The sequence below is a fragment of the Oenanthe melanoleuca genome, chromosome 4 (assembly GCF_029582105.1).
Source record: "Oenanthe melanoleuca isolate GR-GAL-2019-014 chromosome 4, OMel1.0, whole genome shotgun sequence".
NCBI lineage: Eukaryota > Metazoa > Chordata > Aves > Passeriformes > Muscicapidae > Oenanthe > Oenanthe melanoleuca.
This window is the reverse complement of record NC_079337.1, coordinates 34,984,314-35,004,134: the sequence shown is the minus strand read 5'-3', so window position 1 is coordinate 35,004,134 and position 19,821 is coordinate 34,984,314. Positions and strand designations below refer to the sequence as shown.

Below are 19,821 nucleotides of genomic sequence, written 5' to 3'. Positions count from 1 at the left end.
TTCTTTATTCCCATGTCAGTAGAATCGATACTTCCCATTTGCAACCCCCCATTTGGTGGTTTTTCTCTATTTAGAGTCAGCCTGGCTAGCAAAAGTGACAAAACACCTCGTGGGAATACCACAGTACTCATGCAACTCCACCTTTGATACTGGTGGCACTGGTGTCTTCAGCACAGCCATCAATGTCCTGTGTGGTAGCCAATACACATCATTACTCATTCCGACACAAGCGTGCCCCAACCTCAGAGAAGCTGACACAAGTACTGCAAGTGACTTTTAAGGGGCGTGCCAGAGGGAGGAGATTTCTCTCACGTGGCTTTGCAGAGGAATTTCTAACTCACGGTGCCTTTAATCAGGATTAGGCGATAGCATCTCAAACACAGGCAGCTGGGGCTCCATTCTCTGCTCCCCTCAGCTGCAAAGCTGTGCCGGTGAACTGATAACAGACAAGCACTTAAAAAACTATTGCAGGCACAAACTCCTCTCTTCAGGAGCTGTCTTGGCGAGATGGGGGTGAACCTTGCCCAGTGTGCAGGGCAATAGGACTCCCATTACCTACAGAGGTATTAGAAAAGTGTTCCCAGATGAAAGCCTTTATCCAATTTCAATTGTCCTCTGAACAACAACAACAACATTAAGAGCAACATTGCTCCATTTGCTTCTGTGTCAAACAATATGACGACTGTTTAGCATTACATTTTGTTTCTCTGAGTAGCTGAAACTACTGTGGGAGTAGAGAAGTATTTACATCCAGAAAATCTGCATTCCTCAATGCAGATGTTTTTAATTTTAATAACATCAGCCTATAGAAATGAATTTCTGGAATATTCTGATCACTGAGTGCACATTGCTGTTTAGGAGTAATGCTCCACTGTAGTGGGTTTGCAGAAAACATCAGCAGCAACCAGGAGAAATAAACTGCTACTAACTGTGCTACCAAGAGCAATTCTGCATTTCTTTTTTCTTTGAAAGCCACTTTAAATGTCCTCCTGTGCAGAAGAATGACATTTTCTGCACAGTAGATGTGCCATATTATAGACCCATACTTGGAAAATTGCACATGTAAATTTTTTTGTAGTGTGTGCCTTTACATTTCCACACATGCAGCCCAGATGTGTGCATGCACATATCACACAAAATGGGCATGTACTGTTTTTACAAGCCAGGACATATCTTTATGAATAGCACACAAATGGAGTGAGGGGAAGCCCTCTGTGGACTCCAGGGTGTGCAGGGCAGAGCCCCTGGACTCCAGGTAAAAAAGGTGTATGTATGTGCAGTACTCACTTTTCCCACTACTCTACCATATTGCAGACTGCAGGCTAGTGTAGCTGTCCTTGAAGTTTTTAGTACAACAGAATGGAGCTCAGTCCAGGCTGCTTTTCTCAGTGAAAAACAGCAAAACCAGTCTGCACTGTGGTTTGCCTCCCTAGGCAAGACTAATAATGGTAGATAAGCTAGCTTGACTATCTACAATTTGTTTCCACCAACTGCAGGCTCATGCAAATCTTCAATTCCTACAGATAGGTGCAACTCTAATGAAAAGTTGGCTTAAGCAGGACAACTTGTACTGATGAGGTTTGTATTTGTGAGTTCTTGTGATCTTTTTCCCATGGATGTCTTTTGTAGATGTTGTCACACACATTTTTTGGATTGGCATGTCTGTACTGATTGTTCTACAACCTTTCTTAATAAAATCAGGGCTCTGAATCCACTTGCCTGCTTTATTTAAAAAAAAAAAAAAAAACCGCACACACAGGGAAAAAAGCAGTGTGGCTCTCATTTAGATGTATGTGAGAAAAAAATCCAACTAAAAGGATTTATTTGAAAAGAAAATTCTTAACTACATATGCTGCATGTGCATTCTGCTTTCATAGCTATCAAGCTTCAAGTGACCAGTCTCTTAGAGTGCCATACTGTGTGCATGTATGTGTGCTGAGATAGGAAAAGCTCAGCACTCTATGATATGAGAAGCAAGTGCTTCAAAATCTACACTTCCAAATCACTGCAGCCCAGCTGCAGACCACTGGACCTACCAGCTACTTCTTGATCTCTAGGTGACTTAACCTGGATCTAGTGTTTAGGGCAAGCAGTATCAGGACTTGGTCATAAGAAAGAATGAGAACAAGGCACGGAGACAGATAAAAATATGTCCTTGGCACTTTAGATGCAAATAAGTTTGCATTATACAAAGGAGTTTGAGGATATATGAAAGTTTTTGGTTTTCTTTTTTTTTTTTTTTTTTTATAGTGGAGCATGACTCCGAAAAAACACATTGGGTTTAAATCCTCAAAGTGCAGAACCTGCACTTTCTTCACATTAGACTCTTTACCACTTGGAAATCCTCCCCCTGAAGTACCTATCTTTATTTATCATGTGAATAATTCCTAAAAAATAAAAAATCCCCCTCAAAACTAACGGTGTGGTTTATCTCTGTGGATGCATAAATTTTCTCAAACTTTAATAGTATTAGAGTAACTAGAAAGAAAACAGCCTAATGCACTCATTCTGAGATGGAAGGTGGAGCATTACTTCTGACTAAAAGTTTTGTGTATCAGTAAACTATGAAAGAGTAATGCCAGTGGCACCATAAATAATCAGTGCAGTGGTCAGATGTTGGCTCTTGTGCCAGCATTGCTCCCATGAAAATCTCGGGGAATTTCGTCATCAAATTGAGTGGCACAGGGTTGGATTTCTGTGTTGCAGGGAGAGCTGGGAGGGGTTATATGGGTTATTCTTTTCTATGTAGGTGTCTTTAGATGTACCTGCAAAATACTTGAGCCATAAAACAGTGGAATCCTTGTGTTTTGCTGCTAAAGAGAATCCATAAAAAGAGATTTATTGTCATATTTCCTTTCTGTGTTGCACTTTTCCACTCCATCATAAAATATTCCAGTCGGTTTATATAGCAGCTTAGTTCATAAACGCCAAATTCTTCTCTGTTACTCTCCGACATGATGGAATTAGCCGGGATCTGCGCTGCTGCGGCCGCCCGAGCCGCAGTGCCGAGGCGCATGGAGAGCTGCTGTGTGCGGGGTCGGGGTGCGCTGGCCGAGGCGGACCCGCACCGAACCGCAGGTCTGCAGGAACCCGCCCAATCCCAGCTTTTATGCCTCCTGACGAAGATTTAAAGCGGCTCTGTGCAACAGTCAAACGAGAGGAATCAGCTGTGGAAAATACAACCATGAGAGCAGTTTAGCAGAGAGAGGGAGCGAGTGCCGCAGACCAAACCAAGCGCTCGGACAGCGCTGCTTGGAGACAGCCTGGTCCCTGACCCCAGCACGAGGGGGCAAGGCTGCGTTCGGGGAAAATCCCTTCTGCTGGAAAGTTCGTGGCTTCGGAACCGACGCTGCAAAATAACGCCAAATAATAATAATAAAAAAAAAAAAAAAAAAAAAAAAAAGCTTTTAACCGGAGAGACTCCGTGTAATTTTTTAGATCACTCTCTCAGCGGCTCCCGCGGGCGCTCCCGCTCCATTCCCAGCCCAGGGAAAGGTGTACGGCACAGGCGGGAGCGGAGCGCGGCCGGGGGTGCCAACGGGAACTCGCCCCAGCGTGCAGGTAGCCACAAGCCAGGCTGTAATTACAAAACAAACAAGGGTGAAATATTGAATCGGCCTCGCCCGTGACAAGATCTGCGCTTTTTGCCGCCAATTTGTTTGTGGAGCTCTATTTAAAGGCGCTTGATTGAGGAAACGTTGAAAATAGCAGTTAGGGTTTCCCTAATGAGACCTCTAGAGGAAAGCAGTGGCATTCAGGGGGCTGCAGCAGGAGGAGGGGAAGCGCTTAACCCTTTCCAGCCGCCCCCAGCCCGGCGGGGCAGCTCACGGAGGTGCGATGGGCAGGGGGCCAGCCCGCAGCCTCCCCCCGCTCTGGCATTTCCAGCCCCGGCCGGAGGGCTGCCAGCGGCCGGGCAGTGCCGGGACACGGCTGAGATTCCCGGAGGGGCGGCCCCGGGAGGAAAGGAGAGCAGGGTCGGGCTCTGAGCCCCACCGCCCTCTGATGCACTGGGTCGGATCGCGCTGATGCTTCAACACAGTAGCCCGAAAGCGGGAGGGGGAAGGAAAAAAAAAAAGTCAAAACGGCCTTTAGGAATCCCGAAAAGGCAGGGAGCGTATTGAAATAGCAACGAGATGTGTCACACCAAGGCGCACTGCGCGGGGGCCTGGGACACTGCTGTCCTTCCATCCATCGCTCCCATTTCTGCTGCTGTGTGAGCCTGCCCCGACACTCATTCTTGCAACCTCGCACACGCTACGTGCTCAATTAGCGCCTGTCTGAGCCCCGCATTACACACGAATGAGACCTCCGGAGAAAATATCGATAATATTTTGAAAGGCGCTAATGCCTGTGAGGGAATGTGGATCTCAGTCCTCTTCTGCAGGCTGCTTTCTCAAAGTACTAACCCTTGAAAAAAATTGATATCTCGCAGTTCTCGATTTTATAAATTAACTTTAGTTCCGACCAACTGGGCTTGGCTTTGCAATGGGCTGCCTGAAGCCTGTAGGGCCCTGGGATCTTACCTAGAGCATCTGATCGCCCCTCTTCTAGATCACCACACCAGCCTCTGCTCATACGTGAACCTCAGCCTGTTGATTGCATATATATATATATATATATATATATATATATGTATGTATATATGTGTATATGTATATGTATATGTATATGTATATGTATATGTATATATGTATGTATGTATGTATGTATGTAAATGTATATTTTCCTAGATGGGGATAAAAATGAACTTTTAAGCAATACCTAATAAAAAGTGAGCATTGTCTCTCCCTAGAGGAAAGAAAAGGTGAGCTGCAGAAAAACAAAGTGTTGACGTAGGAAAATAAGTTCTGCAGGGTGATATAAAGTATTTATTTTTGTTGTCGCGTTTACACCCACTCATTCTGGCCGCGGCTTAGTTTCCCTCCAGGTCTGGGGAGGTATATGACACTCACTTCTCCATTTTCCGACTTCTCCACTTTCCTAAAAAAAAGAGTAAAGAAATTTTTTTTCAGTCTAAAGCGCGGCAAATAAACATTCTGTGTATCCACAGATAGGTTGTATCATCTGTACGAACAAATTACGGTATGCGGCCGTGCGTTTCTAGTAAAATCTCCTGTATTCTGTTTACATTATGCCATTTCTGTTTGTAATTATTTTATTTTAATTTTATGTCACTTTTAACACAAGCCAGACCGGTTTTCCCCCCGTGTTTTGTACACAATGCTCTCTTTCTCGATAAGATGTTCTGTCCTATCTTTTCCCCTTTTTCTTTTAAAAAATGTTTATAGTTCCCCACGAGCAATTCTCCAATATTTCACTCTTGCATTTTAAGGACTTGTCCCTGTCTTGCTTTATTTGTTTGTGTGAAATTTAGTTTGAAAGGAGATCAGAGAGAGCAGGAGGGGTTTGTAATAAGAGAATGACCAAGTGACCTAAAGGCTGATTATATGTCATTAACTGGAGACTTGGTGTATCCAAATTACCAAAAAGACCTCACTCAACCAGATCAATTACACCGAGATACTCGTATAGGAATTACGGTACGGGCTGAGGCTGGCAACAAGTGTGCAGCCGACATTCGTAGGACTCAGCTGCTGAATTTTCGGACGAGCCCGGGTGCTGCAGCCGACCCCGGGCAAGCGGGAGCTGGGTGCAGTGCAGCAGGTACACGGGGCAGCGGACACCGGCAGGACGACACCCACGTTTTGGGGCGTGTAGTTAGGGCCAAATTGCAGCTAATTTTCACTGCTCCAGAGGGATTTTTCTCTTAAGCCAAGCGAGGTTACCTTTGATCTATGCAGGCTTCTTAAACCCCAGCCTCGTTAAATGGAGACTTTCCATGAAGAATGACAATAGAAGTGTTGATTTTTGTTAAGCTAAACACTAAACGATGCCAGCCTAGCTTTCTTCTTCCTCCACCGTCTGAACTTCAGATGTTGGAGGACAAAATATTCGTTAATGAAGGCAATTACATTAGCGAGATATTTCATCAGCGTCGAGCTGAAGAGAACTTAAGATGCTCTTTCCCGGCAATACAAACAAATATTATGTGGAAAAACAGTGTGTTTGTCTTTATGCTTGTGTGTGTTTGTACATGAGTGCCTGTATATGAGATGCATATAACAATTCCAATGAATGGAGACACACTGTGTTCACTGCAGGATTTTGTGAGGTCTTTATTACCATTTTTCTGACAAAGAAGGGCTTTGGGTTGGAATTCGTTATGTTTTTCTTTTCTTTCCCTGATTCCTGTCCAGGGTCTAAATGCAACTCTGGATGCTCAGTCACAAATATAAGCAATCCTCGAATAATTGCTTGCACATGCAGTGGTAAAACGCATAGGGTCCCGCGCTTGCTGCCAATCATTGTGACTTACGAAATGGTCAGTGTCTTGGGTTTTTCTCATCCCTGATCTTTTTTTTTTCTTTTTTCTTTCTTTTTTCTTTCTTTTTTCTTTTTTTTTTTTTTCCTTGTATACACAACGGCCTCGAGATTATCATGCCTGAAATATGTGGGGGTTCACTACGGATAATGGTACCGTAAACCAGGGTTCCTCCACCTCCAAGGGCAGCGATTAATTCGGGCCTGCTGGGCCCGATCCCGCCCTCTGCCCTGGGCGTTGAAATACAGGTTGTGTGAGCACAGGAGAGGGTGCAAGCCAGGCCCATTAGGCACAAGTCCTTTTCATTAACCCGCACTGACAGGTTGACCTCCAAATCATATTTCTCCGTGCCCCTTTTCAAAAATCCCTTTTCTTGCCTGTTTATGTTTTTTCACGGAGTCCTAAGCTATGGCCCAGATACGGGATGCATCTCATCCCTGGGACACGGGATGCTCCAGCATCCCCAAATCCATCCCGGAATGATACCCCTTTCTGATACGTTTGGTCCCGGGTCAATGACATCATGCACTCTATAAATTCAAACCCGTCTCGGCTTTTCAAGCCGTGCACCGGGATGTGGTGGGAGAAAGGAGAGGGAATCGGCACCCCGGTGTTTGGGGAGCTGCGGGGAGGAGAGAGGCCCAGGGGGCTGCCTCAAAAGCAAAGGACGGGGTGTCCTTGGGGTGTGTCTGATTATTTCTTTGCTTTCATGAAAATTATGGAGGTAGATCCTGGCGCTGCTACACGCAGCAGGGATGGGTAGGTCTGGCGTCGGTACCGGGCACCTCAGTGGTGACCGCCCTGTCTCCAGCGATCTCGGACGCTGCTCAAAAGGAAGGTGCTGTAAAGGAGCAAATGAGCGGGATCTCTGCCCAGGCACCGGTGAGGCGCCTCTCTGGCCCTGGCCTGCTCCTCTCAGGGCCTGGCCCAGTGCAGTTCCCAGCCAGCCAGCACGGGAGACCCCAGCAGATGTGGCTTTCCGACCACCCAGCGTCGGCATCTCTTCCCCGTTTCCATACGGTTTTCCCCGACTGATTCGGAGAAATTAGCTTAATTTGCAATTTAGCTTAATTCACACAAGCCCGGGGGGAGGAGTGGGGAGCACAGCTCTATTGTTCTGTTATCCCAGCTCCCACCCTGCTGCTGGCCCGGAGGAGAGAAGTGACCTGGCGATAAGCGGCCCGGCGGCGCTGAGCGGGCGCCCGGCCCGCCGCCCCCCGCCGCGGCTCCGGCCCCGCTCCCCGGGCACCCACCGGGGGGCAAGGGCGGCCCCTTCCTCCCGCTCGGCCCGCCGAGGGGCAGCGACCCGGCGCACAACCGAACGATACAGCCCCACGCACCGACCCCCGAAAAAATAAAATAGAATGAATTTTTAGAAGCGGGTAGAGGAAGAGAGAAAACCAGCCCGGCACAGTCTCCAACAAAATTTCTTTATTATAGCAAGCTAGGAGAGTCCTGTTTGGCAGCAGAATCCAGATAAATCTCCTCCTAACATGCAACTATTTTGGCAGGGAAATAAAGTGACTTAAGACAAGAGTTTCTTTTTCTTTTCTGTTTTTTCTTGGTTTTTGGTTTTGTTTTGTTTTTTTCCTCCACATGATTTGTGCACCGAAAAAAAAATTCTAATTAAATCAATAAGTGTAAGATTGGCAAAATGTTGGTGTTTTTCAGCCGGCTTTGAGCATAGTATTGGGAAAGGTACTTCGAGCTGTGCCGTTTTTCAACGCGTGGATCAAACAGAAAAGGCTATGATCGGAAATCCAGAGTATTTAAAAGCTGAGGGAGGACAAGAGAGTTGCATTTGCTCTAAAACTGGCTTTATAAAACCCATAAATAACTGCTGGAGTAAGAGGAAAATATATCTATATCTGTATCTATATATATATATATAAGAGATCCTTCTGGGTGCTTTATCTAGAGATCCTCTTTCTCCAAAGTTAATTAATGATGATGCTAGGTTTGGAGACTTGTGTTCTGATCGATATCTCCTGTATATTTTATTACTTTTTCTCTGTCTCATGTTTTCCGTTTCCTTCATCATTGGAGATGTTATCAGAAAGGCAGTGTCTTGTCGCAGAGACTGTCCCAGTTGCAGTCTAACCTGCAGTTTTTCGGAAAGCTCGTACACAAGCAGGGAGAGTGTAAAGAAACACACACCCGTTTGCAAGCCAATATAACTTTCCGGCCTTGACAACGTCCACTTCTTCTTCCCATTAAGAATATATCCCAGCAAAACAAAGCTGGAGAACCGCTGGAGAAACTGGGTGTATTGCCAGGCTGCGCCCTGTAGACATCTCAAGCCGAGCGGCAGGGGCACACTGCCTGACCGCCCCAGGGCTCTGCCTGCACGGTCTGCCCACGGCCTTCCTTGCATTTAAAAGTCCACACTGCAGACACACTCTTTCCTCGGGATAACACAATATATACACGTGTGCTTGTGCATATATAGATACAGATACCCATCAGCTGGTTACAAGCTTGTGTGTGTACTTATAAGATATATGTGTATATACATCAATTCTACATCTGGACTAGTTTTTCACTTTCGTACTCGGTTTACACCCAGACGCTGGCGCATATGTGTATATGCTTATAAAAACCTACGCCTGCATGTCTGTGCTCCGTGCACGTCTCCTCTCTAGGTCCGACTCAGCACTCCCCGTCCTGCCGAACCGCGGGGCAGGCACTCTTCTTCGCCTTTAGTATAACCCCGACGAAGCCAGCTCCCGGGAACTGCAGCAGGCTGCTGCTTGGCGGGCGGCCCTTCCGCGGGGACCGTCCCCTCCCTGCGGGGCATTCCCCGCCGAGAGCCGGCAAACCCACTCGCAAAGCCCGCGGGTCCCAACAAGCTGCGCTACCGTCGGCGCCCTCTCCACTCCGGAACCGCCCGGGCTCAGCCTGCCTCCTCTCCCCGGGCGCTGAGCTGATTTTCGCCCTCTTCCCACCACCAGCGCTTCTCCCGAGGTGCTCCCACCGCCTCTGCCGGGGGACCGGAGAGCGCATAAAGCTGCTGCAGAAATTGGACCACGGTTCTTGCTGCCTTCTTTCGCAGACTCCTCCATCTCTATCTTTCTCTTTCTTTAATTTATGACCTCTCAGCTCCTGTTGACACACTGCCTATATTGTAGAACTGCATTGTAATATACGCCGAATCAGTCTAGGCGTCAGCCGGCACAAATAAGGGTGGGTATTCTGTATTTCGCAGCTACTTAGTAATGCTCTGCTCCATTTGAGGTTGACAACAAATGCACCTCGCCTCCGAGTTATCCATGAGTTACAGCCTGAGATCTGCCTTTTTTTTTTTTTTTTTTTTTTTTTTTTGTGATCTTCAATCTTACTAAAGCAAAGCATCTAAATAGCTACAGGAGATTTCCTCTTTGGCCTGGCCGTTAAGCAAACATTTAACAATTCCCTTTCGATAACTAAACCTGCTTTCCGCAGATGCTGGTCTTTTTTTTATTGCAGAAGCAGGAATGCTGAGAATTATTTGTATATTTGTTAGTAAAAGCTAGAAAATTAGCTAAGAACATGCTGTAAAAATATTCGGTTACTTACCGATCATACCAGTTCAAGAAGCATGAAACCGATTTCAAGCGCGAGTCACTCGGGTGAGCGCTGGTGGATGTGCCTAGGCGCGGGCAGTAAGCTGGAAAATAACCAGTTAGAGTCGAACTTATTGTTAATGTCTCAAAACAATTCTTTCAAAAGCATCCCCGTCCAAAGCCCCGAGCGCTCTTCTCCCTCGGTCAGCCAGCGGGCGCGCAGCCGGAGCCAGCCCCGGCTATCCCGGGTGGCGAGCCGGGTGACAGGCAAGGCAGAGCAGCTTCGCCTCCCTCCTCACGGACACCAGCGATCTCGTGGTGTGTATTAACCAGCAACACGAGCACAAGCCGGAGCAATGCTGGGGCACGCCTGGCGCAATCGGGCATCGATGAAGTGCCCTCCGAAGCCGGTTTTATTTGTTCCTCCACCGGACTGGCACAAAGAACTTTGCCAAAGCTACCTCAGAGCCTATCAAGCTCTCACATAGACTTTTGCCAAGAAACTTCTTGGATCCATACTGTACCTGGTTTGAGATTATCCGATATTTAAGTTTTAATGAGTTTGTAGGGGGGTTTTTGTTGTTCGGGGTTTTTTTCAATTTTTTTAAATGCAGATTTTACTGTAAGGCATCTGCTAAACACTTGCATTAACCTCTGCCTCCATGATAATTTTTCCCCCCTTGTTTTAATTACATTAGGGATGCGGAGGGGCAGCCAATCCTAAAAGAGGAGCTCGGCAATTAGCAGAGCGAACATCAAAAAGTTTTATTGCGGAGGGCGGCGGGCTCCGCCCCCGCCCCGGCCATTGGCGGCCGCCGCTTCTGACGACATATATTAACCCGAGCGGCCCTAAACATGTAGCTGTACATGGAGATCGGGCCGGGGAGCCCTGCCAGTGCCCCGCCGCCCGCCGCCGCTCCCGGCCGAGCGGCGCGGATGCCGCAGAGGAGCGCAGGGGCGCTGAGCAGCGCGGCGCGGCGCGCAGAGATGCGAGCGCCCGCCCAGCACTGACGGCCCCGCCGCGCAGGGCAGAGCCAGCGCCGCCGCCCCGAGCCGGGGGCGCATGGAGGGGGGCCGCGTGTAAGTACACCCGGCCGGGCCGCGAAGGACTTGGCGAGAGCGGAGGGAAGCAAGAGGCGAGGAAGATCCCAGCCTGGGAAGCCAAGCCATTTTGTTTTGGTCGACATCTCTCCGTAGCTTTTTTTTTTTTTTTTTTTTTTTTTTTTTTCTGTACGCGCTTCCTCGAAGACCCGGCCCCGGGCGAGGAGGAGGAGGAGGAGGTGGAGGCACAACGCATGAGCGGCGGCGGCGGCGCCCGGGGAGGGGGGATCTCTCGGGCATCCGCGGGGACTTTGCAGCAGCGCCCTATGGAGAGGCAGCGGGCAGCGGGGCAGTGCTGAGGGGTGATCGGCGGGCAGCATCTCCCGCCGCTGCGACGGGGGTGGGGGGCGGGCGGGGAGGGGAAACCTTTGTTTTGGGGCCCGGGGGGGCGGGGTGGGGTGCTCTAGGGAGCGGGGATGAGTCTAGTGGGCGGCTTCCCCCACCACCCGGTGGTGCACCATGAGGGCTACCCTTTCGCTGCCGCCGCCGCTGCCGCCGCCGCCGCCGCCACCCGCTGTGGCCACGAGGAGAACCCCTACTTCCACGGCTGGCTCATCAGCAGCCACCCGGAGATGTCCCCCCCCGACTACAGCATGGCTCTGTCCTACAGCCCTGAGTACGCCAACGGGGCGCCGGGCATGGACCACTCCCATTACGGGGGGGTGCCGCCCGGGAACGGCCCGCCCGGGCTCGGGGGGCCCCGGCCGGTGAAACGCAGGGGCACGGCGAACCGCAAGGAGCGGCGCAGGACTCAGAGCATCAACAGCGCCTTCGCGGAGCTGAGGGAGTGCATCCCCAACGTGCCCGCCGACACCAAGCTCTCCAAGATCAAAACCCTCCGTCTGGCCACCAGCTACATCGCCTACCTCATGGACCTGCTGGCGAAGGACGACCAGAACGGGGAGGCGGAGGCTTTCAAGGCAGAGATCAAGAAGACAGACGTGAAGGAAGAGAAGAGGAAGAAAGAGCTGGTTAGTGCTTCGGAACGGGACGGGACGGGGCGGGACGGGGCGGGGGAGCCGCGGAGGGGAGGCTGCTCGGCGCCCCATCCGAGCGCACCCCGCTCCTCGCTGGGCAGAGTCGGGGGGCACGTCCGTGGGGGACACCTCGATCTCGCCGGTCCCTGGCCATAGCTGCGGGCCAACAGCGGGACCGTGCACAGCCGCCAGCGGCCGTCGGTCCGGATTCGGCCCGGCGGGGAAAAGGCTGCCACATTAGGGCGCCCTCCGGGGAAATTATTCCCGGGCTGCTGCTTGTCCCGTGTCCCAAACCGTGATCTCGCAGGAGCAGACCTCTGCTCTCGTAAATACAAATCTGGAGGCTCATGCCTCATGATTACCTGCTAAGCCCAGCTCAGCTTTAAGCCCTCGGCAAGCTCGAAGTTCGCAGTGAGAGGCTTTCCTTCCTCTGCACTCGGCGCTTCAACTTTTTAGGTTTTTAGCGGGAGAGTCGGTTTAGGCGAGGCAGCGCAAGCCCAATTTGGTGTAGGCCCCATGGCGTGCTCGCGTGTGATGATTCCCGCCTATATTAATGGCCCAGGTCCGATGTTTTACCCCGGTTCGTGCCGGTGCCCAGCTTCTCCCCGCAATCAGGGATGGTTTAGGTGGGGTTTTATCGAAATCCCTGCGGATGGCTGGCGCCTCTCAGCCTCCAGCCCCGCTCCGGCCGCGGCAGGGCAGCGGGGCGGCACGGAGCGGGAATCGGCCTCCGCCGGCGCGCACGACGCGGGGCCGCTCCCACGGGCGGCGGCTTCGCCCGCGGCGAGATCCCGCGGTGGTCCCCTTTATGTCTCCCGAAGCCCGCAGGCCTCGATGAGCTTGGGTCTCCTCGTAGTTTTCGATCTCGAAGCAGAGCGGATGCGACTTAGAAAGGGGAGGAATATATCTAACCTTTTTTTCTCTCCTCTCCCCCTTCTGTCTCTCTCTCTCTCTCCCCTCGCATCCTGTCTCCCCAGAACGAAATCTTGAAAAGCACAGTTAGCAGCAACGATAAGAAAACCAAAGGGAGGACTGGCTGGCCGCAGCATGTCTGGGCTTTGGAGCTCAAGCAGTGAGCACGGCAGGACTGGAGGAGCCGTCCTCTTAGTCTCGGTAGTGAGCTCTCCTCTGAGGACTCTTTGTATTTGGAATCATCCAGTTTATTTATGTGCAATTTCTCCCCCAACCCCCCAAAATGTGGATATTTGAAGGAGAGGGAAAAAGCATTCCATATATGAAGAGGAAACTCCAGCTTGGTAAGGGGTAATGTCTCTAAATGTTTTGTGAATGTTATTTGCTCTGTATAAAACACGTGGGAAAAACAGAACCATAGAAAAGGAAAAAAATCCCTCCCTGGCATTAGTGTGTATGTGAAGTGTATCTTTAATACTTGGCCTTTTGGATATAAATATTCATGGGATTATAAAGCTATATTTCAACAGAAGCAGTTGCACCAATGTTTCGATTGACTCGGTATTTAGTGTTGTAATTTTGTTGTGGTCGTTCAGTATTTGAAGATGTTTTCAACAGTTATCGGTTATGTGCACTTCCGTCCATAAGGGAAAAAGTGGAATCTAATTAATATTGAAGGTGTAAACGTTGTAAGTACTCAATAAACCACTGTGTGTGTTTTTTACAAAACAAAAGAAAAAAAAAGAAAAAGGAAAAAAAAGAAAATCCAAATCTTTTTATGTTTTATACCTCAAAATGTTTTGAATAACAGCGTTGTTTATGGCTTTTTTTTTTTTTTCATAATATTTAAAATATTCGGAAGTAAACTAAATTATAATGATGGCTCCTAATTTTATTTTTAAACAAGTGACTGAATGATAGGAGGTGTAGAAGGAGGGATCTCTCGAGTGTTGAACAGAAACCGGCAGTTCATCTGAATAGGAATTCCTTGTGGTGGTGTTCTCCATGCAGGAGACCTACTGCGAACGGGAAACGGACAAGGGTGCAAACCCCGGGCGGGTCGGGAGGAGCAGGGATGCGCGGTTTGCGTGCCGCGGGAGCGGCGGTGCCAGGAGCGGCCCCGCAGCGGGGGCGGCTTCCCGGAGAGGCGCCCGAGGCAGGCCAGGGAGCTGGAGAGCTTTGCTCGGAGTGATTATGTAGCAGGTAATTTTACGTCAAGGAAGAAAGAGCGAACAAGGCGAGGGATTTGCGGGGGTCTGGGGGGATGGGGAGGGTGTGCTGTAGGGAATATGTAAGATTTACAATGAGCTACGGTGAATTTAATATTAACTTTGTGGTTCCTAAAACTCTCCTGGGTTGCACATTTCCAGCACGGCACAGCGAGTATAATTATTTTTAACCTTTTTTATCCAGCTGCAAACTGCAGCAGCCCACGGTCTCGCTTCCTTTAGTACGTTCATTGCTTCCCCAACAGGATCTTTCTTCCCTTAAATATTTCGCCCCGTCTATCGACTCCTTTACAAGGGTCCTGGTGCCACTCTGGTGACTTTTCTGCTCCCCGGTACCAGGGCGAGCTGCAGAGTTCAGTGTTGGGAAATGCGTGGTGTCCTTCTGTGTCATAGGCACGCAAGAAAAATGAAAGGTTTTCACTAAATAAAGCTGGTCTAGGAAATTTTTTTTTGTCCATCCCTGATGAAGAGTAAGGTTTTTCAACTTTTCCACAATCAAATTAGGGCTCGTATTTTAAACTTTTACGTATATCACCTCAACTTAAACAGAGCTGGCTCTCTCTTCAGGTCCAGGGCTGCATACCTGCCGGCCTTCCCGTGCCACCGCGCCTAAGGAAGTGGTTCCCAACGAGACCCAGCAGTAAGCGTAGGTAGATGTGCAATTGCCCATAAAAAGATAAGTGAGCCCCTGCGCCGTTTCGCCGCCCCTGCTGACAGTGGGGAGGTTGCGGGGTTACAACAACCAGACAAAAGTGATGTGCCCTCCCTCCCGTCGGGTCAGGCAGCCCGGCTCTGCTCTCCGGCGTGGGTCTGTGTTTACAGACACTTGCCTCTGTTTATAACACTTGGAGAGAAGAATCTGCCCCCTTGTTTGCTTTTCCTTGCCTATTAGTTGTCCAGCTGATGAACTGGAGCTTCTTGCACTCTGCGTCCCCTGCTCAAACAATTTTGGATGGGTTTGGTTTTTTGTTTTTTGTTTTTGTTTGTTTTTTTTTTTTTGTAGCGGCACAGGAAAAAATAAAAGGGGTGAGGGTCGGCTGAGAATGCTGCCGTGGGGCAGATCATGGGCAGCCTCTGAGCAGATACTGCGTCTCCCCTTGACCGAGTAACCGAGTTGCAACTCCCGCGGGGGATGTGCGGTACGGCCGGCGGGCGGCTCCGACATCCAATCTCCAAATCGCCTGTCCAATATTTCCCCATGAATAATTTTCCGGTTTTGTAACGTCAGTTTATCAGAACGGGAAACCTCTGAAACCGCTAAGGAGGATCTCTTTTAATTGCTCACTAACGAGGATGTTGCTATTTTCTTAGGAGCAGCCATTCCCGCAGCTAAATCACAGGAGCCCTAGACAGACCGGAGCCGACAAAAATGTAGGTTTTGACGTTAAAAGCTAAATGGGGAAGCAGAAGGTAAATTGATGGTAGATGGGGATGTCAGTGCCCTGGCCTCAGCTCTCGGCCGGCGGAGCCAAGGCCTGATAACAGTGGAGCGCTGCGCTCCGCATCCTGCCCGCACCCGGGGCATCGGCATCCCGTCGATGTGTCCGGTAGTTCCTCGGGGCCCAAAACATTTTTGGGAGCTTCTGCCGAGGTTAAAGGCACGCAAGAGGAGGGACAGCAGCCTTTCCCACTCTGGAACTTTTCTCTGTGGGTGCAGGGAGGAGGAGAGAAGGCAGAGCAGGGTGGAGAGCACCCGGGTCGCTGAAGCCCTGTCCCCTCAGATTGACTCACGGACCCGTGTTTTAGGTTTATAGCCTCGTTTCGAGGGCTAAGGGAGCGAGACACTCTCTGCTCTCTTTCAAGAGAACACAGCATTTTAAGTCTTTTCTCTCCTTGAAAAGGAAGAGCGACAAAGCTCCCCCGGGTGGGTCAGGCCTCCCCTTTCCTCCCGGGGAGCGGCCCCTCTGTTCCCCGGGGTGCGGGCCCGAAACAGCGCAGGAGAGGACCTCCCCAGCGGCTGCGTGTTCCCGCGGGGCCCCGAGGCAGACAGCAGCGCGGATTTTTAGAGCTCGTCCGGATTTTGAAAAGCAGAATCGCAGCGAGGGCCCGGCTCTCTGCTCCGCTGCTGGCAGCAAGCCTATCAGCCGCTGGCAGAACTGAGTTCTGGGGGACTCCGCAACATGCGGGACCTCGTTGCTATCGGATGTGTATACCATGCCTGCACTCCGGCAAGCAAAGGAGGAAAAAATGTGGCAGGGCTTTTTTTTTTTTTTTTTTTTTTTTTTCCCTTCGTCTTGCTTTGTGTTGTGGTCTGGGGATTTTTATTTTTTTTCACACACACACTCCCCCTCTCCCCCGTGGTTCCTAGGAGCTCTTCTTTGCCTCAAAAGATTATTGCAATAATTATTTCTCATTTGTTATCATTGTCAAAGAGGTGCAATGGGGCCGCACTGCCAAGCCACAGACACCCCCAGAACAAGCGCCGGGCCGTATGCGGGATATAATCAGGAATAGGGGATGCCGTGGAGGCAGCATGAACTTGAAAGGTGGGCAGGGAGGTGGGGAGAGAAGGTTAATAATAAAACCTCTAAGCAACATATCCTCCTTTTGCGCTCGGAAACCTAACCTTAATCCTCCTTTTTCACACGTACTCGCCCAGCGACTCACAAATACCCCCAGAAGAAATCTCCAAGTAGCGATGGGAAGGAAACGCGTTCCGCACGCCTACAGACAAAATCCCCTCTGCTGTAAAGAGGGGCTTATCAATGCTTTATATATTTTTAATTTCGGATTTTTTTTCCTGCGGGCCGTGAAATACGCGCCTTTGCAAACCAGTTCCCATCTTTTCTATTTCTAATTGACCAATTACTATTCAGCTGTTTCAGCTTGTCACATTCAATGGAGAGTAAAGCAGAGCTGTTATCTGAATTATATATTCTCATAAATTCTAGCAAAGCTGGGTGATGCGCGAGGCCAGCGGATTTCTGAGGTTCACTATGCCTCCCTCTTTCCCTTCCAAACCAGCGTGGTGTGTGTCTCCCTCTTCCTCAGTTGTCCCTCCCCCCAACCCCATTTTCCTCTAGAAATACCATTGCTTTGATGATGCGATTTTAGAGCATTGATTACAAATTTATTCTCAGACACTATATAAGTCTTTATATCTGCTATTAGAGACATCTGGGAATGATTAGAGCTGTCCCTCCCCCGGCTCTGCTCCCTCTATCTTGCAGCGAGGAGCTAGAGACATGTTGACGTCAGATCAGACGGCTCGGAGCCATCCTGCTCTCCACTTGGGTGTAATCACGGCGACGCTTTCCAAGCGCCGGCCAGGCCGCGGCCGCCAGCTGGGATGCGGGTGCAGTGGGACGCGGCGCTCCAGCCCCGGGGCTCCCCGCTACAGCCCGGTTTTGAACCCCGAAAGCTCCGGCTCTTCTGAGCTCGCCGCCGAGGTTGTTTGTTTATTTTGTCTGTTTGGGACTTGGAGAAGGCAAAAGCGGTGCATTCCGCGGGCGAGGTTACTCCTCCACCCATCCCGCTCCCCCCTAGACCCCGGCCCGGCGTTTGCTTTATCTCAGCCCGATTTCTCCCAGAGCATTTGCTCACAGCGCTGTCTTCCAAAATAAATATGGAGCCAGGCAGATTTCCACCTTATGTCTTGGCAGGCAGGAATTAGCCAAACAAAGTGCACCGCTTACGTGCGGGCAGTCGCAGGCGCGCCGACACCCCGTTATCCAAAGTGGTAGTCAGGTTGAACGAGCAGGGAGAGCTGGAGGCTGCTGTAAAACAAGACGATTCCCTACCCAAACGCAGTGCTGCTGGCAAGGAGATGGCTTTGCACCTGCTATTAAATCCTAATGAATCGCCCCTAATTGGGAGCGGGGGCTGGCTGACGGTAACGCTGAACAGCCAGCGTGGAAGACTTGGCTCAGCCGCACCCAAGACCACGCTTGATACGCTTATTTGGACAAACTTTTTACTTTACTAGTTTGTTTTTTTCATGTTTCGTATCACTCTATTTTTTCCCCCAAGGAGATAAAAACCAATAATTGAATAAATACAACTTAAGCCTTCGCTGGCTGTTCGCAGTCTTGGACGGCTGACACTTGTCCAGCTGTACATTACAATCTGTGCTACTACCAGGAAGGAGAGGCGGGGGGGTGGATGAGAAAGCAGTTGATCTCGTCTCCAGAGGAAAAAGATAATGTTAGACAATTTATCTGAAGGATTAAATTCTCGCGGTAAAATGAGCTTGCCAGGAGGAGGGAGAAAAGAAAAACAAAGCCCCGTGTGACCCTAAAAATAAATTTAAAAATACTTCCATTTCTTTGTTCCAGCAGAATAAAATAAAATAAACCCCCAAAGATACCGCAACCCTCCTCTGTGTCTATCCGTAATCTCGAAAGGAAAAGGAACATTTCCTTTCTGAATCAGTGCAGACGGTATACTGTGAGCTCGGCTTCCCACCACAGCCACCGACCCAGGGGGTCCGGCGGGACTAAGTGAATTAAAAAAAAAAAAAAAAAAAAGTTAAAGCTAAGGATAAAAAAAAAAGCTGCGAAATAAGCCATAACAACAACAACAACAAAAAATCCCGGCAAAATCCAATTTCTGTCCTTTATGGGAGGCCTCTGGCTGGTGACGGCTCTGTGGCAGGGCTGAGGCTGTCTGCCCGGCACCTCTCCCCGGGGAGCCCGCTGTGCTGAGGCTGGAGCCGTCCCCTCGCCGACAGAGGATCCCGGGGAGAGCGGCCGTGTCCTGCGGGCTGCCTGGGCAGGGCAGGGCAGGGCAGAGCCCTCCAGCCGCCGGGCTGGGGGCGAGGGGCGCCCGGAGCGCCCTTCTGGGAACAGCAGTAATGTGTTAGCGGAACAATGGAGAGCAGCGGGCCCGCATCTCGGAGCCCTTCATTTGCTAACCGTGGAGGCTGTTCAAAGCCTCCGAAACAAGCCCCTCCGTTGCCCAAAGGACTCGAGAGAAAAATGTGCAATTCTATTTTAATGCAGAGCAGTTTCTCCGGTGCCGTGCATTGAGCAAACATGTGGGGGTAATAGAGAGGCCGACTCTCCTATAGGGGTCTCTATTTGCATGCCGTATGTGGCTATAGGCTGCAACAGCTGCTTATAATGAACTTCTTAAAAAGAGATAAATACGTGTGCGAGCCCAGAGAAGTTTTCTAAAACTGGACTAAAAGACAATGAAATGTCCTGCCAGAAAATGCAGGAGGCGGAAGAGATTAAAAATAATAATAATAATATGAGGTGATCCCCCCACAAGCCTTGGCGGAGTTGCGGCCGCGCTGCCCGGAGGAGGACCCCGGCACTGGGGGGGCGGTGCGGGGGGCCGGGGACGCCCGGGGGTCGGGCGGGACGGGGGGAGGTGGTGTCTGGAGCGGTCTGGCAGGACCCAGCCGAAGCACACGGCCCGGCCTTGACTGCCTCTCCCCCAAATCTGGTTTTCATAGAGCCGCGCAGTAATTACCTAAAGCCGTAACTGTCTCCGAAATTATTCATTAAAGTCATTCCCGGGAATCTAGCGGAGCGAGAGCCTACATTTATGGCCTTTGCGCCCCCCGAGCGTGACATCGTCTCTCGCCTTGCGTCCTCAGCGGCCGAGTGCTCAGCATCGCGGAGAGGGAGGGGGAGACAGGCTTCTGTCTCTTGCCTTCCCCTCGGTGTATTTGTTTGCGGGGGCTCAGGTTGCTTTCCCCCTTTTGGCAAAGGAGCGCGATGCAGCCCGGCAGA

The 19,821-nt window shown here is 50.3% G+C and overlaps 1 protein-coding gene across 1 annotated transcript; it reads left to right on the top strand.

Moving 5' to 3' along the window:
- Positions 1 to 11,427: 11,427 nt before the first annotated feature.
- Positions 11,428 to 14,084, top strand: HAND2 (heart and neural crest derivatives expressed 2). The gene is made up of 2 exons (XM_056490607.1): positions 11,428 to 11,996; positions 12,980 to 14,084. Exons 1-2 carry the CDS (start codon positions 11,442 to 11,444, stop codon positions 13,076 to 13,078), a joined length of 654 nt encoding a protein of 217 aa, XP_056346582.1. The 5' UTR covers positions 11,428 to 11,441; the 3' UTR covers positions 13,079 to 14,084.
- The last annotated feature ends 5,737 nt before the right edge of the window (positions 14,085 to 19,821 follow it).

Excerpts from the sequence above, each read along its gene's own strand:
- HAND2 (XM_056490607.1), top strand. The coding sequence starts at position 11,442 with ATGAGTCTAGTGGGCGGCTTCCCCCACCACCCGGTGGTGCACCATGAG. Across the intron at positions 11,997-12,979 it reads AGAAGAGGAAGAAAGAGCTG|AACGAAATCTTGAAAAGCAC; the intron begins GTTAGTGCTTCG and ends CTGTCTCCCCAG.